The sequence below is a fragment of the Halyomorpha halys genome, unplaced genomic scaffold (assembly GCF_000696795.3).
Source record: "Halyomorpha halys isolate HHAL.00 unplaced genomic scaffold, Hhal_1.1 Scaffold194.1, whole genome shotgun sequence".
Classification (NCBI taxonomy): domain Eukaryota; kingdom Metazoa; phylum Arthropoda; class Insecta; order Hemiptera; family Pentatomidae; genus Halyomorpha; species Halyomorpha halys.
Genome location: NW_027108392.1, coordinates 1,846,153 through 1,873,857, shown reverse-complemented (window position 1 = coordinate 1,873,857; position 27,705 = coordinate 1,846,153). Strand labels below are relative to the sequence as shown.

The 27,705-nt window shown below is 28.7% G+C and overlaps 3 protein-coding genes and 2 long non-coding RNA genes across 9 annotated transcripts in view; 2 read left to right on the top strand and 3 right to left on the bottom strand.

The window, feature by feature from the left end:
• Positions 1 to 1,084: 1,084 nt before the first annotated feature.
• Positions 1,085 to 3,509, bottom strand: LOC106679317 (glucose-fructose oxidoreductase domain-containing protein 1). The gene has a single exon (XM_014418410.3). It carries the CDS (start codon positions 3,271 to 3,273, stop codon positions 2,092 to 2,094), a length of 1,182 nt encoding a protein of 393 aa, XP_014273896.1. The 5' UTR covers positions 3,274 to 3,509; the 3' UTR covers positions 1,085 to 2,091.
• The window catches only part of LOC106679316 (FAD synthase), a gene marked incomplete at its 5' end in the record, with an annotated part of 27,847 nt that continues 3,621 nt past the window's right edge, over positions 3,480 to 27,705 (top strand). The window contains 9 exon segments of one of the 5 annotated variants that reach the window (XR_010843225.1): positions 3,480 to 3,656; positions 3,843 to 4,005; positions 9,491 to 9,706; positions 11,927 to 12,291; positions 15,212 to 15,496; positions 18,411 to 18,622; positions 20,738 to 20,878; positions 23,446 to 23,567; positions 26,664 to 26,803. Coding sequence is in view for 4 of the 5 variants with exons in the window: in XM_024358824.2 (XP_024214592.1) it covers positions 3,843 to 4,005; positions 9,491 to 9,706; positions 11,927 to 12,291; positions 15,212 to 15,496; positions 18,411 to 18,622; positions 20,738 to 20,882; positions 23,446 to 23,567; positions 26,664 to 26,805 (1,650 nt within the window). 5 annotated transcript variants of the gene reach the window in all.
• Positions 4,008 to 5,296, top strand: LOC136795605 (tRNA (guanine(37)-N1)-methyltransferase). Its single transcript, XM_067046721.1, has one exon. It carries the CDS (start codon positions 4,008 to 4,010, stop codon positions 5,280 to 5,282), a length of 1,275 nt encoding a protein of 424 aa, XP_066902822.1. The 3' UTR covers positions 5,283 to 5,296.
• On the bottom strand, positions 12,639 to 16,339 carry LOC106679318 (uncharacterized). The gene is made up of 3 exons (XR_010843227.1): positions 16,202 to 16,339; positions 15,542 to 15,669; positions 12,639 to 12,789 (listed from the first exon to the last, which is right to left on the bottom strand). It is a non-coding gene; the product is annotated as an uncharacterized lncRNA (long non-coding RNA).
• Positions 13,652 to 14,783, bottom strand: LOC136795602 (uncharacterized). The gene is made up of 2 exons (XR_010843228.1): positions 14,387 to 14,783; positions 13,652 to 14,309 (listed from the first exon to the last, which is right to left on the bottom strand). It is a non-coding gene; the product is annotated as an uncharacterized lncRNA (long non-coding RNA).

The window sequence follows — 27,705 nt, the reverse complement described above, 5'->3', positions numbered from 1 at the left end:
GAGTGATCTAGTAACACAATAGCTGCTTTTGTGACTTTTCAGTCCGTAAGATGCAGAATAATTAATTTTGTTGGTTATATTGTATTACAACCACATATCTAAAATTCTTAAAATTATTACCATTTTATGAAAATATAATTAAAACAATTACAAAGTTCTGGCCTTTTTTAGATATTAATTCTAACAGTTCATCATAATATAATAAAAGGATTCATTGAGGACATATTTTTTACTTAAAATTTAAACAAGATATTTTTATTGTTTGAAATAAGACTAGAGACTTTATTAATCAATTAAATTGTAATTATTTAAATAACAGGTCTTGTCAAGTATAGAGACAAGACTCATATTGTTCTCATGACTTGATCTCGTTCTACTCTTTTAATTCTGATAAATATCAAAAAATTAGCACACTTCAAACTGTAAAAATAATTTACTGTTTAGGCAATAGTTTCAAAATGGTGAGTAAGCCGTAGGCATGCTATCACTTATTAAAAAAATATGCTGTTCTTGAGGATTAAAACCTACATTACATATTACTGCTTTAAACAGATCAAAGTTGTCAAGCGCCACTTCATATAGCAGGTGGGGGTATTCTCACTTGCATATAATGTTCTATCATTGTGAATTATGACCTAAACTACTATTATTATTGTTTTAATTTGATCACTGCTGTCGACATAAAAAAAACTCCCAATAGATCCTTTTCAGTTGAGGATGTAGATACTAATAACTTTAAGCTGTCATGTTATACCTGACAACAATGGTTGACTAATTTCTCATTGGGTATGAGTATATGCCCACCCACTATGTCGACAGTTGTGAATCAGCACTCTACATTGTATTCGTGGAATCTTAATGTACCTACTAAATGATGAAAAGATTATGGAAATTTGAACTCAAAAAGTATTAGTAAGGGTAATCTCGCTCCTCTTTAAGGTAGGTGCAATAAGTAATGTGTTAGCTTTATCACCTACCCCAGAATGAGTCCAATTTATTTTCTAAAAGGAAAAAACACATTGCTTAGTGATTATAAAAAAAAAAAATATGCTTAAAAAGTTCAGAAAGATATAATAATGCAATATCTAAATTAACAAATTTATTAGAAATCCAATGTACCATTGAGAAAAATAAAAACAGAGAGAATAAATGACACTGTTAATACATATGAACATGCTCTAATCCATTTTTTATTGAATAAAATATATTTATGCAGTTGTATATTTGTGGTCCAGAAAGTCCTTTAACACAAAACCTGTCAGGTCTCAAAATTGATTATTTTGGTCACAAAAAGTGTATGTTTCAGGAAGAATGACCCCAAGAGATAAGTAGATCAATTATATATATATACCTTAATTGGACAGGACAGTTGGACCACAAATTTGTTCTAATGATAATTATCATTGTTAAAAAACAAAAGAGAACTAACATATTTATTTCTAAAATAAATTTAAATACAGTAAAAAAAAAAAAAAACTAATGAATTGAAGTAATTCAATAAATACAAATACAACTCACAACCAAAATAAATGCAACAATACTTCCAAATAATACTATTTACTTGTTCCCATTTCAGTTTTAAAAGTTAATAATAACAAAGACAATTATACAGCCTTATTTCTCTAAAAACTAAAAATGAAGTACATTATCTCACTAAGTAAATGAGAGCGACTAGAAATAAAAACAGACACAGTATAGATTTGTAACAAAAATACTACATTATCATGGAAGTTTTACTATCTGAATAATTCACAATTGTTGATATAGTTACTATGTCAAAATGTTAGAGTAATAATATTTTTACTAGTCCTGTGCCTAAAACTTACCTAATTTACATGCATCTTAAATTAAAAATAATAAAAAAGTGTTTATAAATTAATTAATTATCTGAAATCAAAGCACCTTAAGTAATGAAACTAAAATGGACAATTTAATAACAATAAAAATTAGTAGACATATATTCTAAGAAATAGTAAGCTAAAATCAACCATCATAATTTTCAAAATAAAAAAATATAATATAAATTAATAATAATTTCAGATCACTGGACGGATAAAATATCTGGTGAAAAGGGCTTCAATTTTTTTTATATCAAATTGATATACCACTCCTTCTAACAGCTGCACTTAGAATCGGATTAGGATCAGGTTCTTCGGTGATGATAGACACTTTTACCCATTCTTTGTTGATATTAGATTTTCTTAAAGCATTTATGACAGCTTGTACATAAAGACCATCTTCAAAAGTAGCTGCCAGGGCAACTGGTTCTTTAACCCAACCTCTCTTATCTTCCACAGGAAGAAACGCTTCTCTTAAGGCTCCCATCATCTTAAACAACCCTTTCATATATGGACGTGGAATGGTATTAGCAGCCACAGTATTCATCATATTCACAGACCTTTGAAGATCTTCGACATCCAAATAAATAACATCTTCTTTTTGTGAACCTTCCTTAAATCCATATAGATCACCTCCTCTAACAATCAAATAACCTAACTTACCACAAACTAGTACTTCTTGACTGAATGTTCCAGGAATGTGTGTATTAAGGGTAACAGTTACTATAGTGCCTTTTGACATCTGCATTTGGAATGCACAAAAATCTGAGCTCGTAATGTTTCTAATACCTTGAATGTGTTCAGTATTTTTAGTAAAAGTGCGTACCAATCCATGAACTTGCACTGCACGCTGTGATGTTAAAAAAGACACCAAATCAATCACATGACTACCAACTAGAGTTAAGACACCTCCACCCATAGTCTCATCACATAACCAGTCATATGAATCATGAAGTAGACTTCCCATTTGGACACGAACATCAACCACAGTGATTTCATTTTCTTGACCTAAATAACCATCCACTATGGCTTTCCTCATCTGTGAAAATGCTGGAAGGAATCGTAAACTATGATTGACAATTGAAATCAAGGATGGATAATACTGAGATGCCCTGACCATTTTTAAGGCTTCACTCTGACATAAGCCAGATGGTTTATCACAAAGAACATGCTTCCCAATACCTAGTGCCTTCACAGCTATTTGGGAATGTAAATTGGGGGAGCAAATAATAAATATGAGATCTACATCTTTTCTTAATAATACATCATCAATTTTGTTTGTGTGAAATGGTATATCCAGTTCCTTTGAAATTTCTTCTGCTTCCACCAAAGTTCTTCCCCATAGTGCTTCAATTTTGAAACCTTTCTCACGAAGGAATGGAACAACAACTTTAACAATATTACCTGTGCCAAATACACCAATACCAGGAAGCATGGTGAGATGATATATATTCGATTATAAACTTTCTTTCATATTCTTGGATGGAATCAAATTCTATTTGTCCTTTATTAATCGCCAGAACATACACTAAAGAGTGATTCACCTTACTTAAGTCATGTTTATGGTCAAAAAAGCCTTTAAGATAAACATTTTAAAAACATTGTTTAAAAACTGTTCATTTTTTTAAACTTTAATTGATTTAAAAATATGTATATTTAAAAATATATATATTCTACATACCGACCGTAAACATCAAGGCTTATTTATAAACAGCATTACCTTCCATAACCTTACGAAGTCTTTCAAATATTTGTTGTGAGCCCATGTGGGTCTTCGTCAAAGTTGATCCCAGTTTTTTGTAATTAGTTTAACTTTAGGTATGTTCAAGTGGTCAAACATGTTTTAATATCAAAGTGAGGTGCCTAATATACATAAAAATACATAGCTACCGTTTAAACTTAGCTTAATTACTGATTAATGCAATTTTGGAGGTTTAGCTTGCTAATTTTCATGTTGGATGTTGGTTTTGATAAAATCTAGTATTAGAAATATCTTTTTGGCAGATGTGGAAATTATGGAGACCAAAGATAAAAAGTGTTTCAATAAGTTTTCTTGATTCTTACAAGTTTTTAAAAGAAGCAGAGACAAATAATTCTTGGACCTTGCCTAAGAGATTTATACATTCCAACATGGATCATTCAGTTCAACCCCCTTCTAATGTAAGAGGTATGAAAATATTAGATAAAGAAAAGTTTAAACAAACCATCACTGTGCCTTGCCTTTACCTACCTTACAAATCAATACAGAGTGCTTCAAAACTTTTAAAACGTTATATTCTTAAGCTTCAAAATTTTTTACCGATAACTGTTGTATCAAAATCTGTGTTAGATAAGTTAGTTAAGAATGATCTTTTATTTGAAGAGGAATCGAAAATTGCTATTCTAGACCCCCGAAAAGTGAATAAGTTCAGTGATCTGGAAGATGACTGTCTTAGGTTAGAAAACTTGGGTATAAATGAAAAGTTTCTTTTTTATACTGATATCAACTTGGGTTATGACAATTGGAAAGCAGATGAAATTCTCCGATCTGTGATTCCTCCTGAATTTGATGCTGTTTCTGGATACTCATTAGTTGGACATATAGTTCATCTTAATCTACGTGAGCATCTTAGTGATTATAAAAATTTAATTGGATCTGTTTTATTGGACAAAATTAAGTGTGCACGCTCTGTTGTCAATAAAATAGATACTATAGACAACACTTATAGAAACTTTAACATGGAAGTACTCTGCGGGGATTATGAGATGGTCACCCAAGTAAAAGAAAATAGATGTATTTTTAAGTTTGATTTTTCTAAAGTTTATTGGAATCCTAGATTGTCAACTGAACATGAAAGAATTTCAGAATTTCTAAAAAAAGGTGATATTTTTTATGATGTTTTTGCTGGTGTTGGCCCATTTTCTATTCCTGCCGCTAAAAGGGGTTGTATCACATTGGCGAATGATCTGAACCCTGATTCAGTAAAATGGTTACAGACAAACATATTACTGAATAAGTTGAAGGACAACATCAGTGTTTTTAATAAAGATGGACATGAATTCATTAAAAAAGAAGTGAAACTTCATTTACTATCACTTCAACCAGGAAATTATTCTATACATATTGCCATGAATCTTCCTGGACATGCAACTGCTTTCCTACCTTCATTTAAAAACCTCTTTTCTGAAAAAGAAATGCAGCATATAAAATTACTTCCTATCCCCAAAGTATATGTTTATACTTTTTCGAAAGGAGTTAGTAATCCTTCTGAAATTGCATTAAAAGCAGTGGAAGATGCTTTTGGCCAAAAGCTAGAAACTGAAATTTTGGATGTATTTTTTGTAAGAGATGTTGCTCCGAACAAAAAAATGATGAGAGTTACGCTATTACTTACAGATAATATTCTTTGTAATAGGAAACGTGACGCAGAAACAGAAAGAGAAGGGAAAAAATTATGTGTTTAAATGCTTTGTTCTTTGTGTAGGTGCTATTAACAATGAAGAAACAACAAAAGAAGAATAATCCATTTAAGGTGAATCATGTAAGAAGCATTAAAATCAAGGCAAAAGCTCAAGCAGTCAAAGGACAGCTGAAAAAAGTAATTATTTACTCTTGATTTTACAAATTTTCTCATTAATTCTGTTGTTTTTATTGTTTCTACACCTATGTAATTAATGGACCTATGTCTCCTTTTTAACAGCTGAAGGACATTGTAAACAAGAAGATTAATACAGCTGATGAAGAATTGAAAAACCTAGTTGAGGTTGTTCGGCAACCGAAATTTGATGAAACTCCAGTTGAAGTACCAAATAAACCAGATAGTTTGGCCTCAAATGCGCAAAGAATCGAAAGTTATAGACAGACTGAACGAAATGAAGAAGAAGCTTTGAACAAACTTGAAAATTGGTCTTGTGATAAATAAATGTTTTAAATTTTAAGCTGCTTGTTTAATTGCCCTATTCTGACTAAATAAGACTTCTTGGTAATTGTTTGTTATGAGGTATTGGCAAACAGTGAATGTTATTTCTACATTTATGAATAACTTCTTTTTTTTAGTATTTTAACATTGTTGATTTTTACAATTTTAACTTATGTTAGTTTTCACCTTTTTATTTAAAAGTTTCTTAGAAGGAAGTCCTTTGTTATATAAAAACTTATCTGTTGTAGAATGCATTTTGAAAATAGCAATGGGAGGTTTGATTAATATTTGTTTTTTTCTAATAATATAGAGAATAAGGAATTTTATTTTCTATTTTATATAACTAAGTATTTAGATAATTATAGATATCTTTTCTGGTTGAAAAAATAATGAATTAATGCATTTTTTTTTCATACATAATAATATTTTATTATTTATATTTATTTTAGCCAATGGGTGGCACTCGCAAAAATAGGCGGGGGAGTGACGGACCACCCTATGAAAACCATGTCAGGAAACGTGCGAAGTATTTCTTAAGTACATCGCACGAGGCCTAGGACCTCCATGGTCTGTCGTGCCAATGGAAAAAAAATAATAATTTTAAAACAAAAAGTATTAGATAATTAAGTGTCAGCTAATAATGTAGTATGCTAATTAGGGATTTATATATATTAGTGTCTGTCTTATGATTCATATATATATATATAATAAAATTAAAGAAAGTAGCTGTATTAAAATGAACTAAAGTAACCGTCAGGCAACAACAGAGCTACTGTCTGCTGAGTATGGTTCCAGCTCAAAACAATGCTGTGGACCCCCATTCATTTTTTTTTTTTCAATAATAATACAATATCAATATATGGATTAAAGTATTATGAAAATTTAAATTTACTACTGCATTATAACAAGAGTTTATTTTCTTACTCAATGTAATACAATTATTTAATAATGATTATATGAGTAAAATTTAGTAAAAATTACTTAGTAAAGTTTTTACTATAACATTTATAGAGCTACAACCATTTTTTTTATTTAAGGAAGATGGTGGTTAAAAAAGGGTTCTCTTATAGTAAAGTAACTATTTATTCGAAACCAACATTTTGACCCACATTAGAGGAATTCTTTAGGGCTGTATAAAAACGATACTGATCATTGTAAAATATGGCAAGACTATAAGATGACATATAAAATAATAAAGTTATTTGAAAATGAACTAAGTAAGTTAAAAGAAGTTGAAATGAATAGAATATATATATATATATATATGTATAATTATCAAATAAAATATAAAAATAACACAGGAGTATTATAAATGTTATAAGTAACAACAAAAGTTATAAAACTAAAAAGAAATAAATTGTATTGTAATATATAAACCAATTATTTGCTTTAAACTAATTTTTATTTATTTATTGATATGGCTTCATTTTGATATGAATTATTAAAAATCTTTTCTTTGAACTATAATTGATGATTTTTTTGTCAAAGTACTTTATTAAATAGCAATTTTTGGAGGGAATGTATTGTGTGGCTCTGAGTGTGTGTGATATAAGTTCTATTAAGCTGTATTTCATTATACTGTTTTATGCCACACTTCTCCCTTCTTCCTCAATCGTTCCAAACATTAAACCTCTATACTTATATGGACTTTTTTTCTCCTGGTCAATTTCTTGTAAGATACGCGGTAAATAGGTGTAAAATAAAAACTCAAAGTGTATTTCCAAACAAATGTTTTTCCTCTTTGATATTAAGTTTCTAGTTAGATAAAAATATTGAACACATTTGGCAGAAGATAAAAAAAAAAATCACCTTAAAGAAAACCTGTGACTTCTCCCTAAAAAATCCCCCAGAGGGTAAAAAAAAAAGCAACTTAAATACTGGGAGAAATTTTCCAACCTGGCAATGCTGAGATAGGGGAAAATCTGTTGTGGATTTAGGGAAGATTTTATAACAAAAGACCAATAGTATGTTTCATAATGGACACCGACACCCGACAACCAAAAAAAGATTCCATGCCAGAGGAGCAGTGTCGCCATCTACTGTTATATTTACAAATCAAATAATAATACTAATTTTCCACAACAAAATCCTATTTAAATATCATCAAGTATAGTCAACACTTTGACCCATCTGAGCTGTTGAGATTGATGGATGGTTACAGATTAAATCAAAAAGAAGACCTGTTCCGTGGATTATATAAATAATATGACCCACTTAAATATTGTATGCATGATATTTAAACAGTAGGAAAGACATACTTAATGTAAAATTATAGTGAGGTATTAAATATATATAAAGAAAAAGAATAAAAAGAGACTAAAGTAATCATAAAAAGTTTAATAGTAAGTAAAACTTATAAATTTTAATGAAAGAAAGTATATAAAATCTTAAATGTACTATTATGAAGTGAATAATATTAACATGCCATGATAAAGTAATGAAGTAAACTTTGAGACAATAAAACTAACATAGAGATAGTAAAATAATAAATAAAATTATATAATGTTGAAACAGGGTAAAAAGGTAAACAATATAGATATGAAAGAACAATAATGGGAATGAAATACAATACAATTGTATGGAGCAAATCTGTAGATTTCATCAGGGTGGCAAATGTATCAAAATTGAACAACTGAGTATGAAATTGTTAGTGAGTAAAACTGTGCCAAATAGTGCATTTTTAAAATTCTTATGTTAGGCAAGTTGGTAAGTAATTTATTTTAAGCTATAGAACTGTAGAGGAGTGATGGGAAAAAATTAATTAACCATTCATTATATTTCTTGACCTCATCGTAAAAAAATCCAAGTGGTCCTTATTCACTGATTGATATACCAAACATTTTTATTCAGGCATATAGTAGTGCATTTTTATAATTTTCATGTTAGGAAAGTTGGTAAGTAAAAATGCAGTAAGTAGTTCTTTTTTATTAATTGATATAATTGATGCAATTTAATACTTAAAAAAGTTTAGTGAAAGTAAGGATTGGTGTAATGAAAAAATATTTATATAACTTAGACTTTATAGTCAGGGCAGTTAAATAACCTTCTAAGAACTATAATATACATTCTCTGTCCAGATCCTGCATTTTTCTCAATGAGGACAATATAGTTTACCCTGTTCCAATCCTAATTGTAATGCTTGCCATATTGATGAAACAAAACCCAACCTCAAAACTCATATTTTCCCAACCAAATCATCCATAACTGCACTTCCAAGCTATCAGAAACTACCCACATAAAGGTTGAACCCAATCCTGTTAATCATAAAGGTGATAAAGACCATATTTCACTTACTTATGGACTATCTTAAGCCTAATTAAAAATCATTAATATGAAGAGATGGTTAGGATGCAGTCAATGAAGAATACATAGTAAAAGTTTATTTAATTATTGCCAACATTTTGGCCAGAATTTCAGAGCGACTGGTGCAGGTCTTAAGCATTAGTACTAATAGTCTCTAAGAAAGTTAGTTAGGTGACCCTAATTAAATAAGTGTTTACTTATTTGTGTTGTTCATTTACCACATCCCTAACCATCTTTCATATAATATCCATGGTCCACTATCATTACATTATTAGTTTTGATAAATCAGACTAGTTCTTCTATCACTACATTAAGAAAAGTTAGTTACAATAGTTTTTATTGTTCATATGTGCTCTGTTTGAAGAATAATAGGCATTTTTCCTTCTTGAGTTTTAATATCTATTTAACATTCAAGTTTTAATCATCGTTAACAATGGTGAAATTGTTTAGGGAATTGTAAAATGAAGACAGCTGGAATAATTGTTATTGGTGATGAAATATTGAAGGGACAAGTAGCAGATCAAAATATAGCTTTTCTAGCTCCAAGGCTTCATAATCTTGGTATAAAGTTGCAAAAAGTGTCGATAATATCAGATTCAGTGGAAGAAATATGTAAAGAAGTAGCAGAATTTTCATCTAAATATGATACAGTTATCACAACAGGAGGTAGATAATTAAATATTTAACAGTTTGATGTTTTTAGTTGTAATATTCTAAATGTATTAAAGATAAACTGTTTTTAAATATTTACAAATGAAGATCACTATTGAACAAATTTGATTTACATCCTCCTGTGATTTCAGGTTTCATTTGAAAGCTCGAGTTGTTTAATTTTCTTTTTAATTCGGTCTTTGTAAAAATATGGTGGCAACATAACACAACTTTCACTTACTATCCTACTTTGACATGAGATTAATCATTGTACTTATTTTCAAAACAGCATTTTTTTTTTTTTTAAATTTAGAATATCAATACATTCTATTACTACATACTTTATAGATAGTTTAATGGAAGTAAAATCTGACTATTGTCATAACCATGTGTAATTTTAGTTTCATAGAACTTTTCGTTTTTGTACTAGTTTTAACACTCATACAGACCATTTTGGGAGACTTGATTATTTGGACTAAGGGGACCTTAAAATATTTATTTCTATTCAAAGACCTCATGAGTCTTCATATTAGACCTCTAAGAGCAAATGAGATACTCATTTTCTTCGTCAATGGCCAGGTGATACTACGTCATGCCAAGGGAAACAGGGCGTCTGGACATGATGGGATACCTTGTATATTACAGAAAATGCTTCCCAGGAAGGGTAAAATATTCCTTCTAAAAAGCTTTGATTCCTTTATGCGCATCTCTTACTTCCCCATATCATGGTACCGCTCCTCAAATCAGGAACGAAAGACAACTTGGCTGAAAATTATCGCTCAATCCCCGCTCAAGCCCCCTTTCACACAAAGTGTTTGATCAGCTGGTGCATCACCACCTCATGGAGCACTGCAGAGAAGATGTTATTTCATTGGAGTAGACTGGGTTCCAGTGAGGTGTTGCCTGCGACCATCACCTGGTGAAAATCCAAGGGTTTTTTGTAGAGCAGATGAAGAGGAACAACCTTCATATCGCTGGATTGCAGCCAGGCTTTTGATAACGATTTACACCCGCTCCTATCCTGCCAACTGGAGGAGTTCAAGGTTCGCCCTATGCTGACTGATCGGCAGCTACCTTAACTGAAGATCTGTCATCATACAAGTTATTGAGGACTTCTTACCTCCAGCCCTCACCACCTCCAGAGTACTTTAAGGCTCTGTGCTGGGATCATTGGTCTTCACAGCACCAGTAGTGTCGCTGAAGCATGGCAGTGATTATGGTCTATGCTGATGACAATGGGTCTACACCTCCAGCACCAGACTAAACCGGGACCTCGCTCATGGTTAGGATGCTTCTGTTGCCATCACAGCAGCACTAAAGCAGGATGGCATCATAGTGAACACTGCTAAGATCGATGCCATTGTACCTTTGCTAAAAAGAGCTGTCTTCTCCAGCGATTTGAGGTTGATGGAACAAAGAAGGAAAATCTTCAACTCCATTGTTTACCTTGGCATGACTTTGAACAGGCATCTCACATCTTCAGTAAGGCCAGGGAGACTCTTGCTGGCCTAACTTAAATTGTATAGTTGCACCACTTGCTTTCTTCACCTTAACTCTCTCTATGCCTCAAGTTGCAGACTGAGTTCCTGGCTTTAATTCAATAAACTCTGCTCTATAGCGCACCACTAATAAGGCACCTCTACAAGATAACCCTGGACAGGCTAAAGAGTTTTCAGAATATTGTCATCCGAGAAGAGCTCCAACTCTCTACTGTACCAGAGTTCATAGTCCAGTAACACATCAAATTCTTTGATGGGTTGAAAAACTGTCCAAACCCTCTGTTCTGGGAGATCGGCCCTCCACCAATATCTAGGAGGTGGCATAGCATTGTCCCTTTGATCAACGTTCTCAAATAGTGAAGTGCTTTGGCAGCCTAAAGTCATCTCCATATCAATCATGACCAGCAGAGCGGCCCCTCCCTTTTCCATAAATCCACTGGTGTTTGCCATATTTTGTAAAACCACTTTCATCATACCCAGTTAATTTCTTTATAATGCTGCTAGGCAATTGATGGGAAAATCTTCAATGTATACATATCTCATTCTTGCTATGTATAATTTTGTTATGGGAGGGTATGATAAAAAAAAAGTTTAAATTAAGAAAATAATTTTTACAAAAAAGAAATATTTGAAAAATATATGGTTATATTACAAGAAATAATATTACAAATTTTTATTACTTAACAATTTAATAAAAATTTCTCATATATATAATTTATTTTTAAATATTATGCAGGTGTTGGTCCAACACATGATGATGTAACATACGAAGGTGTTGCAGCAGCTTTTGGGGAAAAAGTTGTTGTCAGTCAAGAAATAGTAAAGTTTTGGTCCTATTTTACACAAGATCCAGAAGGAAAAAATGCAGCTACTATAAAATTAACATCAATACCTAAGTCAGCTGTAGTGCTATATCCAGATGTACCAAAAACTTCTGTTTCAAAAGGGCAGTTTCCAGTTGTCACTATGAAAAACGTTATTATATTTCCAGGAGTGCCAAAATTTTTACAGATTATATTCAATGCTCTTGAAGGAAGTTATTTTTCTAGTCATGGTGTAGTTTTCTACAATAAAACTATTTATTTGAATGCATCAGAACAGGTAAAAAAAAAAAAACATTATATTTCCTTATAAATGCTATGTTTGAGATTTTAGATGGTGTTAAACTTGAATATTTGAATTAATTCTTATTATTTTTATTTTCTGGATTCTGGCTATCACTTTTCTGTTATTTTTTAAAAATTTTCCAAGAATTCTCATGCTTTTTGGCCAAATTATTGGTCCCATTTAAACACTATGTAATAGCATTGCCTGCTTATTTTCATCAACTGGTCTTTGTCAAATATCTTATAAAGTCAACTTACCTTTCTTTGAGCCATTATGTGGGTTTCACAATACATTTTTTTTTTTTTAACTTCAGATGTTCTTCCCTGTAGTGGTTATGTTTTAGATTCTATAAAAATTTTGTCATAAATTACCAGGTAGAGGGTAAAAAAAAAAGAAAAAAAAAATACAATTATATGTATATTAGAAAAACTTTATTTACACAATTTTGTAACTGCAGTGGTCCCAAATGTTTAGTTTTATTGGTAGGGATACCTAATGAAAGTAAAAAAAGATAATTAAATTTAAATTTGACATACTTATAATTAATGAAAAACTAAATCCTATTATAATTGAAAACTGAGGTAACTTGTTTTGTTTTTTTAAATGAGTAATGACTTTTTATGTCAGATTTTTGGATGGCAGACATGAAATTAAATGGCTCAAAATCGCTGTCGAAGAATATGTTTAAAGGCTAAAAAATAAATTATTTCAAGATAATGTTCTAAACATAAGAAAAAGTGAAATAGTTCGTTTTCCCCTCATTATGTGATCAATTTACATAATATTATTATAATAAAATTTAAATGAAAGAAGAATGCAGCAGAAACTCAAGAGTTATTTTAAATGCATTATAATATAAATTACAGATACTACTATTAGTGTTGGTGGAGGGATGCCACAAGTTGGTATCTTGGTCCTTTGGCCCATGAAATAAAAATTAACTAGCCTTAACCAACTAGGAATTAACATGGTACTTTAAAATAGACACTGAAATCTTTACTCCAACTGGAAAGGTCATTAGGGCCTCCAGAATTGTGGTTACATAAAATACTTATCATTTCTGTTGAATTTATTTTTTTTGCATAATAATTTATTATTCTACAAAATTTAGATTTTGTAGAATCCTTAGTAGAACTATCTAAATACCATCATTCTTGTTTTAAACAGAGCAAAATATTTCATTATACTTACTAAAAAAATCAATTATCATAAACCTTGTAATGAATTGCTTAAAAAAAAAAAAAAAAAAAAAAAAAAAAAAAAAAAAAAAAAAAAAAATTGATATCTCACTTATGTATGTGTAAGCGATTTCACTAAATAGAGTTTGAGATGAAACTATGTCGGAATTAATAAAGTTTTTATTATTCACTGTACTCTAAAAGTAAATAACTAGTATTTTAGTGATGTCCCTGTTTTAGATTCCACAAAAATTGTTTTGTAAACATTATTATTAAAAACATTGAAAAATTGTTGAGTAAATGTACCTCTAAATTTATTTAAACAAAGAAGATAGTACTGCTGAAAAGCAACAAAAGGCTGCAGAAAGGAAAGGAAATTACTGAGCCTTGTCAGATGAGATTAAGCAAAATAAAGACATATACAATCAATATTGAATACAATTATTCATCATGTAACAGGCCTACCAACCTACTTGTCTGAAATAATATGATGGAGGACTAAAATAACTTCTAGCTGCATTGTTAAGCTTGCGATAATTTTAAAATACTGACAAATCGTAAAATGCTAGCAGTACAAAATAAGCTTAAGAAGTTACAGATTGAACTTTAACTGCTAAAATATAACCAAGTTTTTCTTAATAATTAACCCTTCCAGTGTTCCATTTTTTTTTTTTTTTAGTACTAATTTCAGATCACCACCAATTGATAATCTTCTTTTTTCTATTTTCTGTCTTCCCTTGCTTCTAGACAATTCAGATTTCGGAAGACAAAAGGTACATGCCATCTCTATCGTTAAGAATTCTCCAAATTAAAATTCTTTTCTTTCACTGTTCCCTATGAGATGTTAAAATGGTTTGAACCTACTGCCTCCTTCCAACTATTTCTGAAAGCTTTATGATAATTGTCCTTACCAACTGAGGGGAATCATTCTCTTTGATGATGTAGAGTCCAGTTTTCCTCAGTATCTTAACCTTTATTGCCTCAGATGGTAGAGGTAATTACAACTATTAAAGATCACTCATTACTAATACTTCTTTAGTTGTAAATGAAGAAAAATTTAGGTTATATTTGTCATACTTCCATGTTTTCTTTTATCAATTTAAAATCATCTGTTCTTAAATGATATAAATGAAGTTTTTATAACAGTAAAATATCTGACTTATCTAATAATAAGCAAATAATTAAAAATCATGTATGAATCAATTTGTACTTATATGCATTATTATTTTTTCATGGTAATCAACTAAAGTATGTTTCTTCCCCCAAAAAATCAAATTTGATTGTCAGCCATTTTTATCTACACAAGTATAAATCTCTCCATAGTACCTATGTAGTTTAAAAATATCATTTGTTTTGTTTTTTTGGTCCAAGTAAACATTATTTGGTATGAAATTTTTAGTTTAGATTTGTATAATTTTTATATGTAAATTAACATTCTATGCATTGCCTGTTTTTATTTTAATTATTTTTTGCGAAAATAGTTTTTAAGTTTCAATATAGCTTATTGCATGAAAATTGCAGAAATTGTTTTGTACCAAATAAAAAAATAAATTTTATTGAGTGATAATTACAATTTCCACCTGATATTGATTGTTATCTAAAAATAGAATATCTAGATTCAATTTATTCAATATTAATTAATGTTGCTAGCAATCTTACAAAGTTTAGTTAATGAATACATATAATCCCACCAATAAACTTGTCAAGATATTTATGTAGATTTTTTTTTATTCTAGGAAATTACAGATGTTCTAAATGGTGCTGTAGAAAAATTTAGTCCAGCAGTCCAATTTGGATCATACCCCAAATATGACAATGACTATTATCGAGTTTTAATTACACTAGAATCTGAAAGCATGGTCGAGGTGAATAAAGCTCATGCCTTCTTAGTTTCACAATTGCATGAAAACTGGATAGCTAACGATGGAGATCTTCTTGGAAATGCTTACAAAAATACATTAAAACTCCTTAATTCAAATAAATTAAATGATTTTGGACCTATTCTAGAAAAATCAATTCAGGTTTGTATTTATAATTAAACAATTTTTAGATATGGTTTATCATACTTGGTATAGTAATATGATATAGTACATAGCAGGCTTGAAGCTATCAACATATCTATTAGATTTTCGTTCATTGCCAAAGTGTACTATAAAACTGTTTCTCTTGAAGAAGTAGTTTGCGATCAAGTCATCTGCAAATGTTAAAAATAATGTATGATTCAAATTTATTTTTTAAAACAGAGAAAGCTTGTCTACAGGTTTTCACTATGATATTTTTTTAATTCAAAATGACTTTATAATGATTCCGTTTTTATCTACTTTTTGTTAAATATTTTATTTCTGTACTAACATATCTTGACTTTGCTATTTATCTGAATACATTTATTTATTTATCATAGTGTTTCTTATTAATTGTATCAATTTGTTTAGTATGTTTAGCATTATTGTTAGTTTACAGTTACATTTCTGTATTTCTTATTTTATAAGTTAAAAATATTTTGAGTTTTTTTCATTTTATTGGGTAATTTGTTTGCCACATTTTTATTGATACATTTTGTTTTATGATTAGAAAGAAAAATTGAGAGAGATAAAAAAAAATTTTTTCATTACTGGATTACTTATTAAATTGTATCTTTGCATTAAATCTAGGTTTTAAAGTTTTTCCTTAATTTTTTTTTATAACTTTGTAAATGAATTAATTTTCTAATGGACTAGTGTTATTACCTTAACAAAATTATGTGCTGCATAAATTCATTAAGTTGAATATTCTTACTGTTATATTCAAATATATGAATTGTAGGTTTTCAGTACCTCAAATAATTTAGTAGACTGTGATTAGCCATGGAAGGTGAAAGTGTCATCAGCATTGTGTTGTTTCCATGCCAACCACTATTAACTTCATAGAGTAGAAAGCTCTATTCCTTGGTACTCAGTTTCTTCTCAATGTTCTTTCAGTTATTTTATTATTCTCCATATTTGATTAAATCAAGTTTTGTCGAGTAACTTCATCTCTGAAAGACATCCATAGTTTTTTGTCCTCTCTTCCAGAATTGACTTTCTTAATATTGCATGTTAACAGTCCGTCTTCTATTGTGTGTCATATAGGTCTGTATTTATGAAATAAGTTATATTTACATTCTGTAATAATAAAAATTGGTGTTTAAACCAATTTTTCAAGTTTATGGTTATTAATAATTTGAATGAAATTAACTTCCTTCTGACATAAATAGTAAAAGTTAACCTTGACATTTCTTTTGAATTTATTTGATGGTCTGAATAAAAACAATCTTCAATATAAAAGATGTAAAAATACACAAGATAACTTACTAATATAGAAAATCTCAGCATATAGACCTTTTTTTAAGGAACCTTGAAACTTTGTTTCAGAAAAAAAATTTACTGTAAACTGATTGAAATTAATATATACACACATACAAAAAAAAATCACATTAATGACAGTACTGTGAATTTATTTATATAAGTGATTGAGGCAATAGATGCAAAAAGCCACTCAAGTTCAAGTGTCCATTTTGCTTCTAGCATAGCCTCAAGTATGTTATTAGAAAAAAATATATAAGTTACTTTCTCAAAAATAAAAAAATCTGTATCTACTTTTAGTGGATATCTGTACAATGTTCTATAATTAAGTAGACCTGCTATCAGAAATATAGTAGTTAGAACAATTTTTACATTCATCATATATAGTACATTTGATCAATTCAAAGTACAAAAAATTATTTCATTCTTGAAAATAATTTTAATTGTAATGGTTTTTAGTGTGTACTAAATAGATAAGTATATCACTTTAAAAAAAAATTAAAAAAATTTTGATATTTAAAGGTTTGACTTTTAGCTAAATAAAATTATACTGTTAATTGTTGCAATAAACTCATTTTTATGCTTTTTTTCCAACCCTTTCATTTTTTAAGTGATTTACTGATAAATTGTAGAACTTTTTCCAATCAGAAGTACAACATTTTAAAAAAAACTTTATTTTTTCTGAAGACAATTATTGTACTAATTTAAATTTTGTTTGTTTATCATTTATTTTTGTGATAGTAGTAATCTTGATTATTACTAATAGAATAATAATGATTCGATGGTTTTTATTATCTTATCATCAATATTCATTTCTTAATGTTAGATTTATAGTTTTCGACTGGTGTTCTCTCCCATATTATATATTTTTAAAAACTTTTTAAAAGTGTTATGTTATGCTATAATTTTGGCATATAATTGACAACTTAAGCTTACTTTCACCTTTATCACATTTTCTTTTGATAATAATAATTATTCCTCTGATACCTGCCCCTATGCTACTTCACTATCCCCTCCTAAAATTGTAGTTTGGTGGGGATAGGATATATTTCTTGTTGATTTCCTGGTCATTTTCAAGAAGCTTGAGAACATGAAATCTCTTACCTTTACCAATGCATCTATTCAGGTTTGGCCTATTTACTTCAAAAGAATTTTTATTATCTTAATGATTTATATAATTTTAAACGCATTCTTTAACATAAACATTGATTAAACCTTCTCAATGAACATTATTTCACAAGATTACCATTCATTGTCTTTTATTTTATTAAAAGGCTTTGGAAATAAAAATTAAAGTTAAAAATCATTAATAATCCTTAATATTTATTATTTTTCTTAAGGAATTTAAATAACATATATTTTTTTTTATGTAATAGTAGTTATTTATGGTGCATTTGTTATCATTCCTATACATTATACTATGGTATTGCTATGTTTCTAGTATCATGTTTTTAGCATTTAATTTAATACAATTTTACTAAAGAATTTCAAATCTTGTGCTTAATGAGAACACCTATGGATTTGCAAGACACTTGTATTTGTTGCATTTTTCAAAAGTTTATTTACCCATCTGTAATAGTTTTAATTTATATATTTTTACCATTAATCGTTTCAGACGGTAGAAAAATGCTTTGATGATTTCAAACATGACGAAATTTTCATATCATTCAACGGTGGTAAAGATTGCACTGCCCTCCTTCATTTGGTTCACTCGGTAATGCTAAAGAAATATGGAGAGAAAGCATATCCAAGTATAACTGGAGTATATTTCAGGCCTCAACATGCTTTTAAAGAAATAGAGGACTTCATTCATCTCAGTGCCATCAGGTTAGAATTGAACTAAACATATGATGAATTTTTAATCACAATTAGTTTCAAGACCAGTGCAGTTAATTCACTTTTTTTAAGAAAATGTTTTATTTTACTTTTCACAAATTTTCAATATCATTCATTAGTTTTATGTACATTAAATCACCTGGTAAAGCTATATTGGCCAAAATTACTTCAATTTCCGAACTCGAATCATGGAATCACCTTGATCAAAGAGGGCACAGTCATATATATTTTGTTTCTCCTGTAAAATTTTTTAGAATGGATTGAGTTGGTTTTGAAATTAATCGCCTCAGTTTATAGTTATGTGTATGTATGTGATTGTGCATAAATACATACATTTATATTCTAAATAGAAGTAAAGTTGTTACTTTTTGGTGTTAGTTGTCTGAAATACAATTAACATTAATATTGACTTATTGAGCTTTGCAAAAACTTCATACAAACTTTATGATTGCATTAGATTTCAATTAGTTTGTGGTTCAGCACAAATTAAATGAATAACATTCAGTAATATTTGTACACACCAAGATTTTAATAACCTTTTTCATATTTATTAAGTATTAAGATTTTGTATCTATTTAGTAATATATTAGTACAAAATAACCTAAAAACCTATATATTGACATCTGATGAGTGTACCGTGGCATCAGTGGCACTTGGTAGCCTATTGCTAGAATAGGTTGTTACCAGGGTCTTGTAAAATTGTAAGTTGACCTAGAAATAATTGTAAACTAATTTCTTTTAATGGATTGTGATTCAAAACTTTTTGAAAAAGACAATAGTAAAAAGTTTAACACTGGATGTTGGTGTCACAGGGATGCCTAATATGGCAAATTTTTTGTAATGACCAGCTTATATTTTTATGTTTATAGCCAATAAATCCTAAAGTATTACTATTAGCTTAGACATGCGAATTAATAAAGTTTAACGAATACATTCCATAAATTTTGTTATTCAACAAATATTAGTATGGAGATGTATATCCTCTAAGATGTTGAAAGGAATCTAATATTCTCTCCACTATGATGTCCATTGCCAATATAATACAGTGCATTTAGGTAGTATAGGTATCTACCTAGAAACCTATTTACAGTGAATGGATTTCATTTTTTTTTTCTTTTTTATTTATTCTCTTATATCCAGGTATAAAAATTATACTCATTAAAAGTGTCCCTTTTTGTTCCTTGTAAATTTGCATCAAAATTATATTTTTTGTAGTACACTTTATTTTTTCAACAGCTAATGCACATTTTCTATCCGAAAATAATTCTACTTTTTATTTGCAATAAACAATAGAAACAGTGAATGCTCTTAAAGAGTTACTATTTCAAGTGCTCAATATTTTGAAAACTGCCAACTATATGATAAAAGTATTCAAATTCATACCTTCCTTAATTTAGAGTAAATTTGCAAAAATTTGAGCCCTAATAGAACTTTTTATATTCAATACTTTCTGAAATAATTTTTTCTTTCATATTAATGTTTGTTTTTTTTAACTCACTACATTTTTTTAATATATTTTAGCTAATATCGTGTAAATTACTATTTATTCATCTTATATACATGTATGTAAACCTGGGATTCTCAGTCTGTAAATTGAAAAACTCCACTTTATGGCCTCCTCTAATATTCCTATTCCTCTGTATCATCCATTCATTTCCTGACTCCAAGGGATTATACGTTGTCTAGCTACTATAGGCTGTGTAATTTCTGTCTTCCCGTAGTTTTTGTAATTTCTCCTCTGACAATTTATTTAGGATTCTATCTTCTTTCCTATTTTGTCCTACCTATCGGAGCTAACTTTAGGTCTTCTCTGTTGAGAACTTATATCTTATATTTTGGTCTAAATCTACACTTTCTCTGAGTATATTCTTCTATATCCTCTGCATCCTGGTTTCAGCTTTAGCAACCATTGTTTATCATCCCTCTTATTTGAATGCTTTCTGATATTGCTATCCTGTTTTATTTCTATCTTCCGAACCATATCACCTCTACATGATATATTTTATTGTTTTTTAATTCACCTATGTATTCTTTGTTTTAGATTAGTATTTATGAATGTTTCTTATTATGATAGAATCTTTAAATAATTATAAAATTAATTTGTAGGTATAATGTCAATTTGATTACAAGAGATGGCCCTATTAAGCAAAGTCTTCATGCATTAGTAAAAGAGGAAGGAAGTAATTGGAAAGCATGTCTCATGGGTGTTAGGCGAAACGACCCAAACTGCAAGAATTTAAATTATATGCAGGTTTACTATTTACATTTTTTTTTTTTAATTTAGTAATTTATAAAATTAAATGATTCCCAGTCATTTAATTCATTAGTTCCAATTTATTTGCCTGAATTATAAACTAATACTATCCTCAAGTTCTTTAAAGCTTTTTAGACTGAATTTTTAATTCAGCAGATTTTTCTTAATTTACTTAGTATATGTAATATTTTTATACAATTTATTTTTTAGTTAGAACAATTTCATATGTTAAATTTATATTAGAAGAATTCAATACTTTGGTTATTTATCTAAATAAACTTCTTATTTTTAATTTAAATAATGAAATTTGTTTTAAGAAATAAATTTTTTTTTTTAAAGAAGATAAAATTGAAAAACCAATTTAATTGATTTTCTGAATTCATTATTTTCTTGACATAAAGGCATATTTTTTTTTTTGTCGGTTCTTTGTTATAAGTAACAATAGTTGTCTTATGTTTAAGCTTACTAGTTATCTATGGTCTTGCTTTATCTAATCAGATGAGACTAGGTCTTTATGGTGATTGCGACATTCATGACATCATTCAGGAATTATGATCATCTGAGGAAAAAGGGAAGATATTGATTTTCGTTATATGATTTTTCATTAATATTTCATCAATGTAAAAATTACCTAAAAGTTAGTTCTGAGAAATTACGTTCTCAGTTCCTTGATAATCTCCAATCACAATCTCAAAATTAATTACATTACTTTAAGTTTTTCCAATACTGTGGAAAGATTTTTAATTATAACTAGCAAACTGTAGATTACCATAAATGTTTAACATAAAAAAAAATGATCTAGTTAAATAAAAATTTCTCTTATTTCAAATTTTTATATTAAATACATATGGGGTAAGAGGAAAGGTAATATTAATTTGTTGCTATCATATCTTGTTGGTTAGCCATGTTTTTTACATTTATTGTTGATTTCTGTATTATATATGGTTATGTAATTAAGGAAAAATTGATTTGGTAATTTAACACTCTCATGTTTGGTGATACCAACGTGTTGTGACATGCAAACCAAATGTAAGTTACCGTAGGCAAATTAATATCATGCATCACCAATAATTTTTTTTTTGGATATCTCTTGAGAGAAAGAGCCATGCTAAAGCCCAATTATGGCATTTTTAATTCAGGTTTTTGCTACCAACAGACATGGTTTTTATCAAAAAAAGACTGGTTGTTTCAAAATAAAATTATGACTAAATCTATGAGGAATGCATAGAGTTACTAGCATGAAGTGTCCTTTGAAATAGGGGATATAAATAATAGAACTAAATTTTTTAAAATTACTTTTTTTAGACCAGGAGTATTTGAAATGTGTAAATTAAATGAGAAATTGAAAAGTTAATTATTTTCTTATTTTATTTCTCTTTTTTACAGATTAAAATTATTCCTCAAACTTAAGTAGCCAAACAAAAGAATTAAATTAAATTAATATATGTTTTAAATTAAATTAATTAACATAGCCTACCAAACATTAAGTTTTGTTTGTAATGGTTGACTATATACCATAAATCAAGAATATGATAGTTAGAGATTGTTTAAGGTGATCGCTAATGTGTAAATGATTCGAAAAATGGTACCAGTTGTATCTGAAGCCACAAATTTTTATTTTTTTTCTTCAATATCTGATAACTGATGTCAAGGACACTAAAAGAAATGTATATGTGTCTTTCAGTAACCTAACATGTCTTCTTCATGAGAATAGGGTTTCTACTTAGTTTACGAGCGGTAACTACTTTCATATTTTGTATTTCAGGGAAGCATATGCAGGTCCAAACAATTGAAATGTTTTACTCTAATCTCATAATAGTTACTAATAATTATTTTTGTGGCCACCATTGTTTGTTCCATTTCACCTTGGTACATGTACATTCCTTAGTTAGATTTGTGTGGGACAAAAGGGTACCAATAAATATATATGTACTCCATATTATCTTTATGACTGAGATGTCATTGATAAAATTGGGAAGCTAACAAACACTATTTTGAAATAAACTGTAAAATATAAGGTGAACTTCTTAATAAAAATATTTTTAATTTAATCTTTTTTGTATAGTAAAACAATTGAGGAAAAATCTTGTTTTCCAATCTATTCAATTTTGTCTGTATTTTAGCACATTTACTCTTCTAGAAAATGCTTTGAACATTATGAGAACTAAAAAAAAAAGGCCATTTGCACATTTTTACCAACTCACTGTAACCATGGAAGTCGTTGAAAAAAAAAAAGGGGGGGGGAAGAATCAATGTAATTAGAAAATCTCTTATCCTTTTATAATCTATGTTAAATCCTCTAAATTATGAAAAAAAAAAAAGGCAAATAATTACTGCCCTGCAAATGATAGTTGAAAATCACCTATTGCATTTTTTTGGAACTCTCAATTGGAAGAATTTTGGAAGGTTATGCAAAATGGTGCAATTTATTTTGTTTAGATTCTTAACTTAGATGCTGTAAACCTTCTAACGCTCTTGTACTTTAAATAAATTCATATACAAATTTATTTCATTACTGTTTAGGTTTTCAGTTTTGTAATATATATCAAAAATATTTCAGGAAACTGATGAAGGCTGGCCCCGTCTTGTAAGAGTATCACCAATTCTCGATTGGACATTTCAAGATGTTTGGACTTACTTAAAAGAGTTGCATGTCCCTTATTGTCCTCTTTATGACAGAGGGTAAGCATTGTGATGTTTAGCTGTTTAAAGGGAATTATATAATACATATAATATCTGAATTTTTTATGATTATATAAATATGTATGCTTTGCATTTTTTTTTTTTTTTTTTTTTTTTTTGGCAATAATGAAAGTTACCAAATATGGGCAAAAATCTTGTCTAGAGAACAATATTATAAAAATTTTCAACATCTATGTGAATTTACACTCCTTATTTATTTATATTGTATCTTACATTTACTGAGTAGTAATGAAAAAAAAACATTTTTTTTTCTTTTATAAAATAAATATGTAAAAAAAATTAGTGACAGGACTTCTAATTCTGTTAATGTATTTCACTTATCTCTGCATTTCAGTTATGAAGCAATTAGATTAATTATTTTTATTGATTGAAGAACAGATTACCTTGGATAATTAGCTAGGTCTGTTTAAGTGATTATTTGCTCTGATTTTCATTTTCCAGTGACATATTATGGTATAAGTTTGTAAATTCTTATTGTATAGTTTATTCTTTCAGTTTACCAGGGAATAGAAATGAAGTTAAATATTCCTAAATGGCTTCCTGACCTTGAAATAAGGTTTTGTTCTATTTTCACTCTCATTTCTTTCATATTGTGCTGTGTGTCATTAGCTGTTTTTCTAGAACCATTGTTGGAATCTCTATTTGCAAAATACTATTCTGTTACTTGTACCGTAAATGGTATTCGTACATTATATGGTATCCAATGTGACTGGTCTTCATGTTGGAAGAGTTGCACCAATCCAGATAATGAATGTACCCAAATTGAAGCTTTTTATAATAATGACTCAAGATTTTCATTATTACCGTTACAAGCTAGTATTCATGGCTGTGGTTTTGAAGTTGATTGTAAAACATTTTTTGACACTTATAAAATTAATAGTACATTTGAATGTTATCTCGTTGATGGAAAAGATGTTTTGATTCCTAAAATGACTATTCCTAAGCGCTCTGTAAAATACCTTTATTTATCACTGATACCATTTTTAGCCCTTATAATTGGTATTACTTATACAGTTACACAAAAGATTTTTGAAAGAGGCAGGAAGAAAAAGGAATGTAAAAAGGTTAAGAAAGTTGAAGGGCCGACTTCTTTTTATCAGAAAAAAATTATGGAATTGGAGAAGCTTAAGAGAGCAAGAGAAGAGAGAGAGAGGATTGCTCGGTATTCTGATAACGTGAGAGTTGAAGAGCTGGAAACTGTTACTGCTCTGGTTTTCAAACCAAGTTCTTCATGGATGATTCCTATGGTTGATCCATAAGTTAAATATTTGTTTTAATTTATTCAGACCATATTTGTAAAAATATTTAATTATATCATCAGTGGAAGAAGCTTTTTGATATTTAAAAAGGTTGGTTGAGATTTTGGATTTAATTTCATATTATAATAATTGATTATTAAAAAGTTATTTCTTTTAAGATTTGTTTGAAAACAAACTGGTCGTCATAAACAGTGGAAATTATCTGATAAGTTATTTCAGTGTTTTTAAAAGCTAAAGTTTCCTTCAGTAAAAGAAGGATAAAAATAGTAGATCATACTGTATGAAAATAGAAATTAGAGACATATATTTCAATTTTTAAACTGTTTTTACTAACCACACATTGAGACATAGGGTTGCACAATATAGGGCATACAAGTTTCTGCAAAATATATAACAAAAGGAAACAGCACACATTGAAGCATGTGCAGGGACAGCTTATGCCGATATGGCCGTGTGTGAAATACGATATAGGTTTTTCAAAATAACAATTGAAGTGTTAATAAAAAGTTATAAACTTTAATAAAACATTCCATTACAATTTTTTTAGAGAATTTTTATTAGTATTTTAAAGTTTGTTTTTTTTTAAGTGTTTTAATGCTGATGGTAAATTAAATGTGATTAGAAAATTTACAGGAGGAAGAAGAGTGCACAATCATTGGAGAAGAAATGAACAAAAATAAAATATGCCACTTGGCACAACTTAATTCAATGTTAATATAGAATTCTACTATAACATCATTTGATCACTCAGAAGCATTTATTGCCTTACCACTAATTGAAATTGAAGAAAGGACTGGCTATATTTTTTAATTATTAATTTATTTTAACACCATAGATACAGCTAAATCTTAGATAAATTGCAAAATAATATTGAACAAATTACTTTATAAAAACTAGATACTGAGGGAGAGAAATAAAATACTTTTATCCTTATGATAAGTTTTAAAATTATTTATATTTGTTCTATTTATACTTTTTTTAACACCAATATCACCCTATATAAAAAAATTTTAAATGTTGATAAGGCGCTAAAAGAAATTTTGTTATGGAAAAATAGGTGATGAAATATTTTATAAAATGTTATAGCTTTTAATTATTATTTTAAACAATATTTTAAAAAACCTAAAACCACTCGTAGTTTTCTGTTTCAGTTCGCTGTACCTCAATGTATACTTGTTTTTACAATATAGACCATGCCTAAATCATTCATGGGTATCATTTTATTGCTGTCTAATGTGATTATTAAATTTTAATATTTTATTAATTCAGTAACAATATTATTGGGAATCTAAAATATTTCTAATAAATGAATGAGTTTTAGGTTTAGTAGATATTTATACAAGTATTTAAAGTAGAACTTGGTCATGGGTAGTAGCCTAGAAATAAAATAAACAGATTAGTGTAAACTTATTTATAATGTGTACCACTGTTTTGAACTAAATTTTAGATCAAGTGTTCATTGATAGAGACTACTTTTTATTCTGTTTCATCTATCTCTTCTAGAACACTCACTCTATATCTTTTTAAAGTGAGAACCTTTTTCATTTTGTCTCCTTCATTTCTTATTTGTCCTAATATAGACGTGTAATGTGAGCTAAAATTATTGCCAAAAATACACAGCAATTATGCATGATTATTATTGCACTTGCTAACCTTTAACTTGTCAATCAAATGTCAAACACGAATTATTTAAAAATAATATAGAATATGATTTATAAAAAGTATGCTTATTTTTAAAATATAAAAAGATGATATTTATTGTTTTCTCAGAGAAAGTTCTAAGAATATAACTCCATGTTTATAAATATGGTTTCAGGTACACATCACTTGGCAATGCACTGAATACCAAGCCAAACCCTGCTCTTGAATATGTAGATGAAGATGGACGTATCTGCTACAAACCAGCTTATATGCTTAGGGAAGGAGGAATGGAACGGCGGGGTCGCATGCAAGAACAAGTTCGTTCATAACCCATAAATTTCATCAGCATGTCTCCTGTCCTAAAATTGAGTCCTTCCATTTTTTAAAAATTGTTTTATTGTGATTATAGTTTTATAACTCTAGCTATGAATTATTTGTGCCTATTGTTATGGCCTATAACTTTGATACTTGGGCATAGATTTATTGAGGTTTTAGAAATTTTTATTTTTTTTAGAAACTTATTTTAGTGTTGCTTGTGTAGTACTAATTTATTATAAAAATGATTAAATCTATTAATTTGACTTTCTTCTATTTCTTTTTTTTTTTTTTTTAATCTTTCTTTCCTTAATTATTTTCATTTTTTCCTTTATACCTGTCAAGGTGAACAGCTATCATATCCTTTTATTACAGTTAAATTTTGTAATTATTTAAACAATTTCATACCATAGAATATACTAGGGCTGAACAACTTATTCCCATCTTTGGAGGTATTAATTAATACTATGCTATGAAGCAGTTCAAACAAAAATCTAAAATTATGATTAGTAATTTTTGTAATATAAGAGGAGTGAAGTGAGAAAGGAAGGTTATGGACTCTTTACTACTATGTCCATGTATGATTTCTAGCCTATTAATTGATGATCATTTATTTGGTTGGGGCATCCTCCTGGGACACAGTCTCAAAAAAATGGGTACATCACCCCTCAATGGGTTGTGGAAAGCTTGGTGGATGAGCTTGTATGCTGATTACATTACCAGCTTGTTCAAGAAAGTATTAGCTCATCAATTGCTGAACCCAAGACCTTGTAGGTTTAAGTGGTACATTGGAAGCCGGATAATCTGAACTTTTTTTTTACTCAAAAGTCAGATTATTCCAAAACTAAAATAAGGGTATATTCGTTGAAGTAAAAAAGAACTAAGGTTAAAATAAAAAAAAC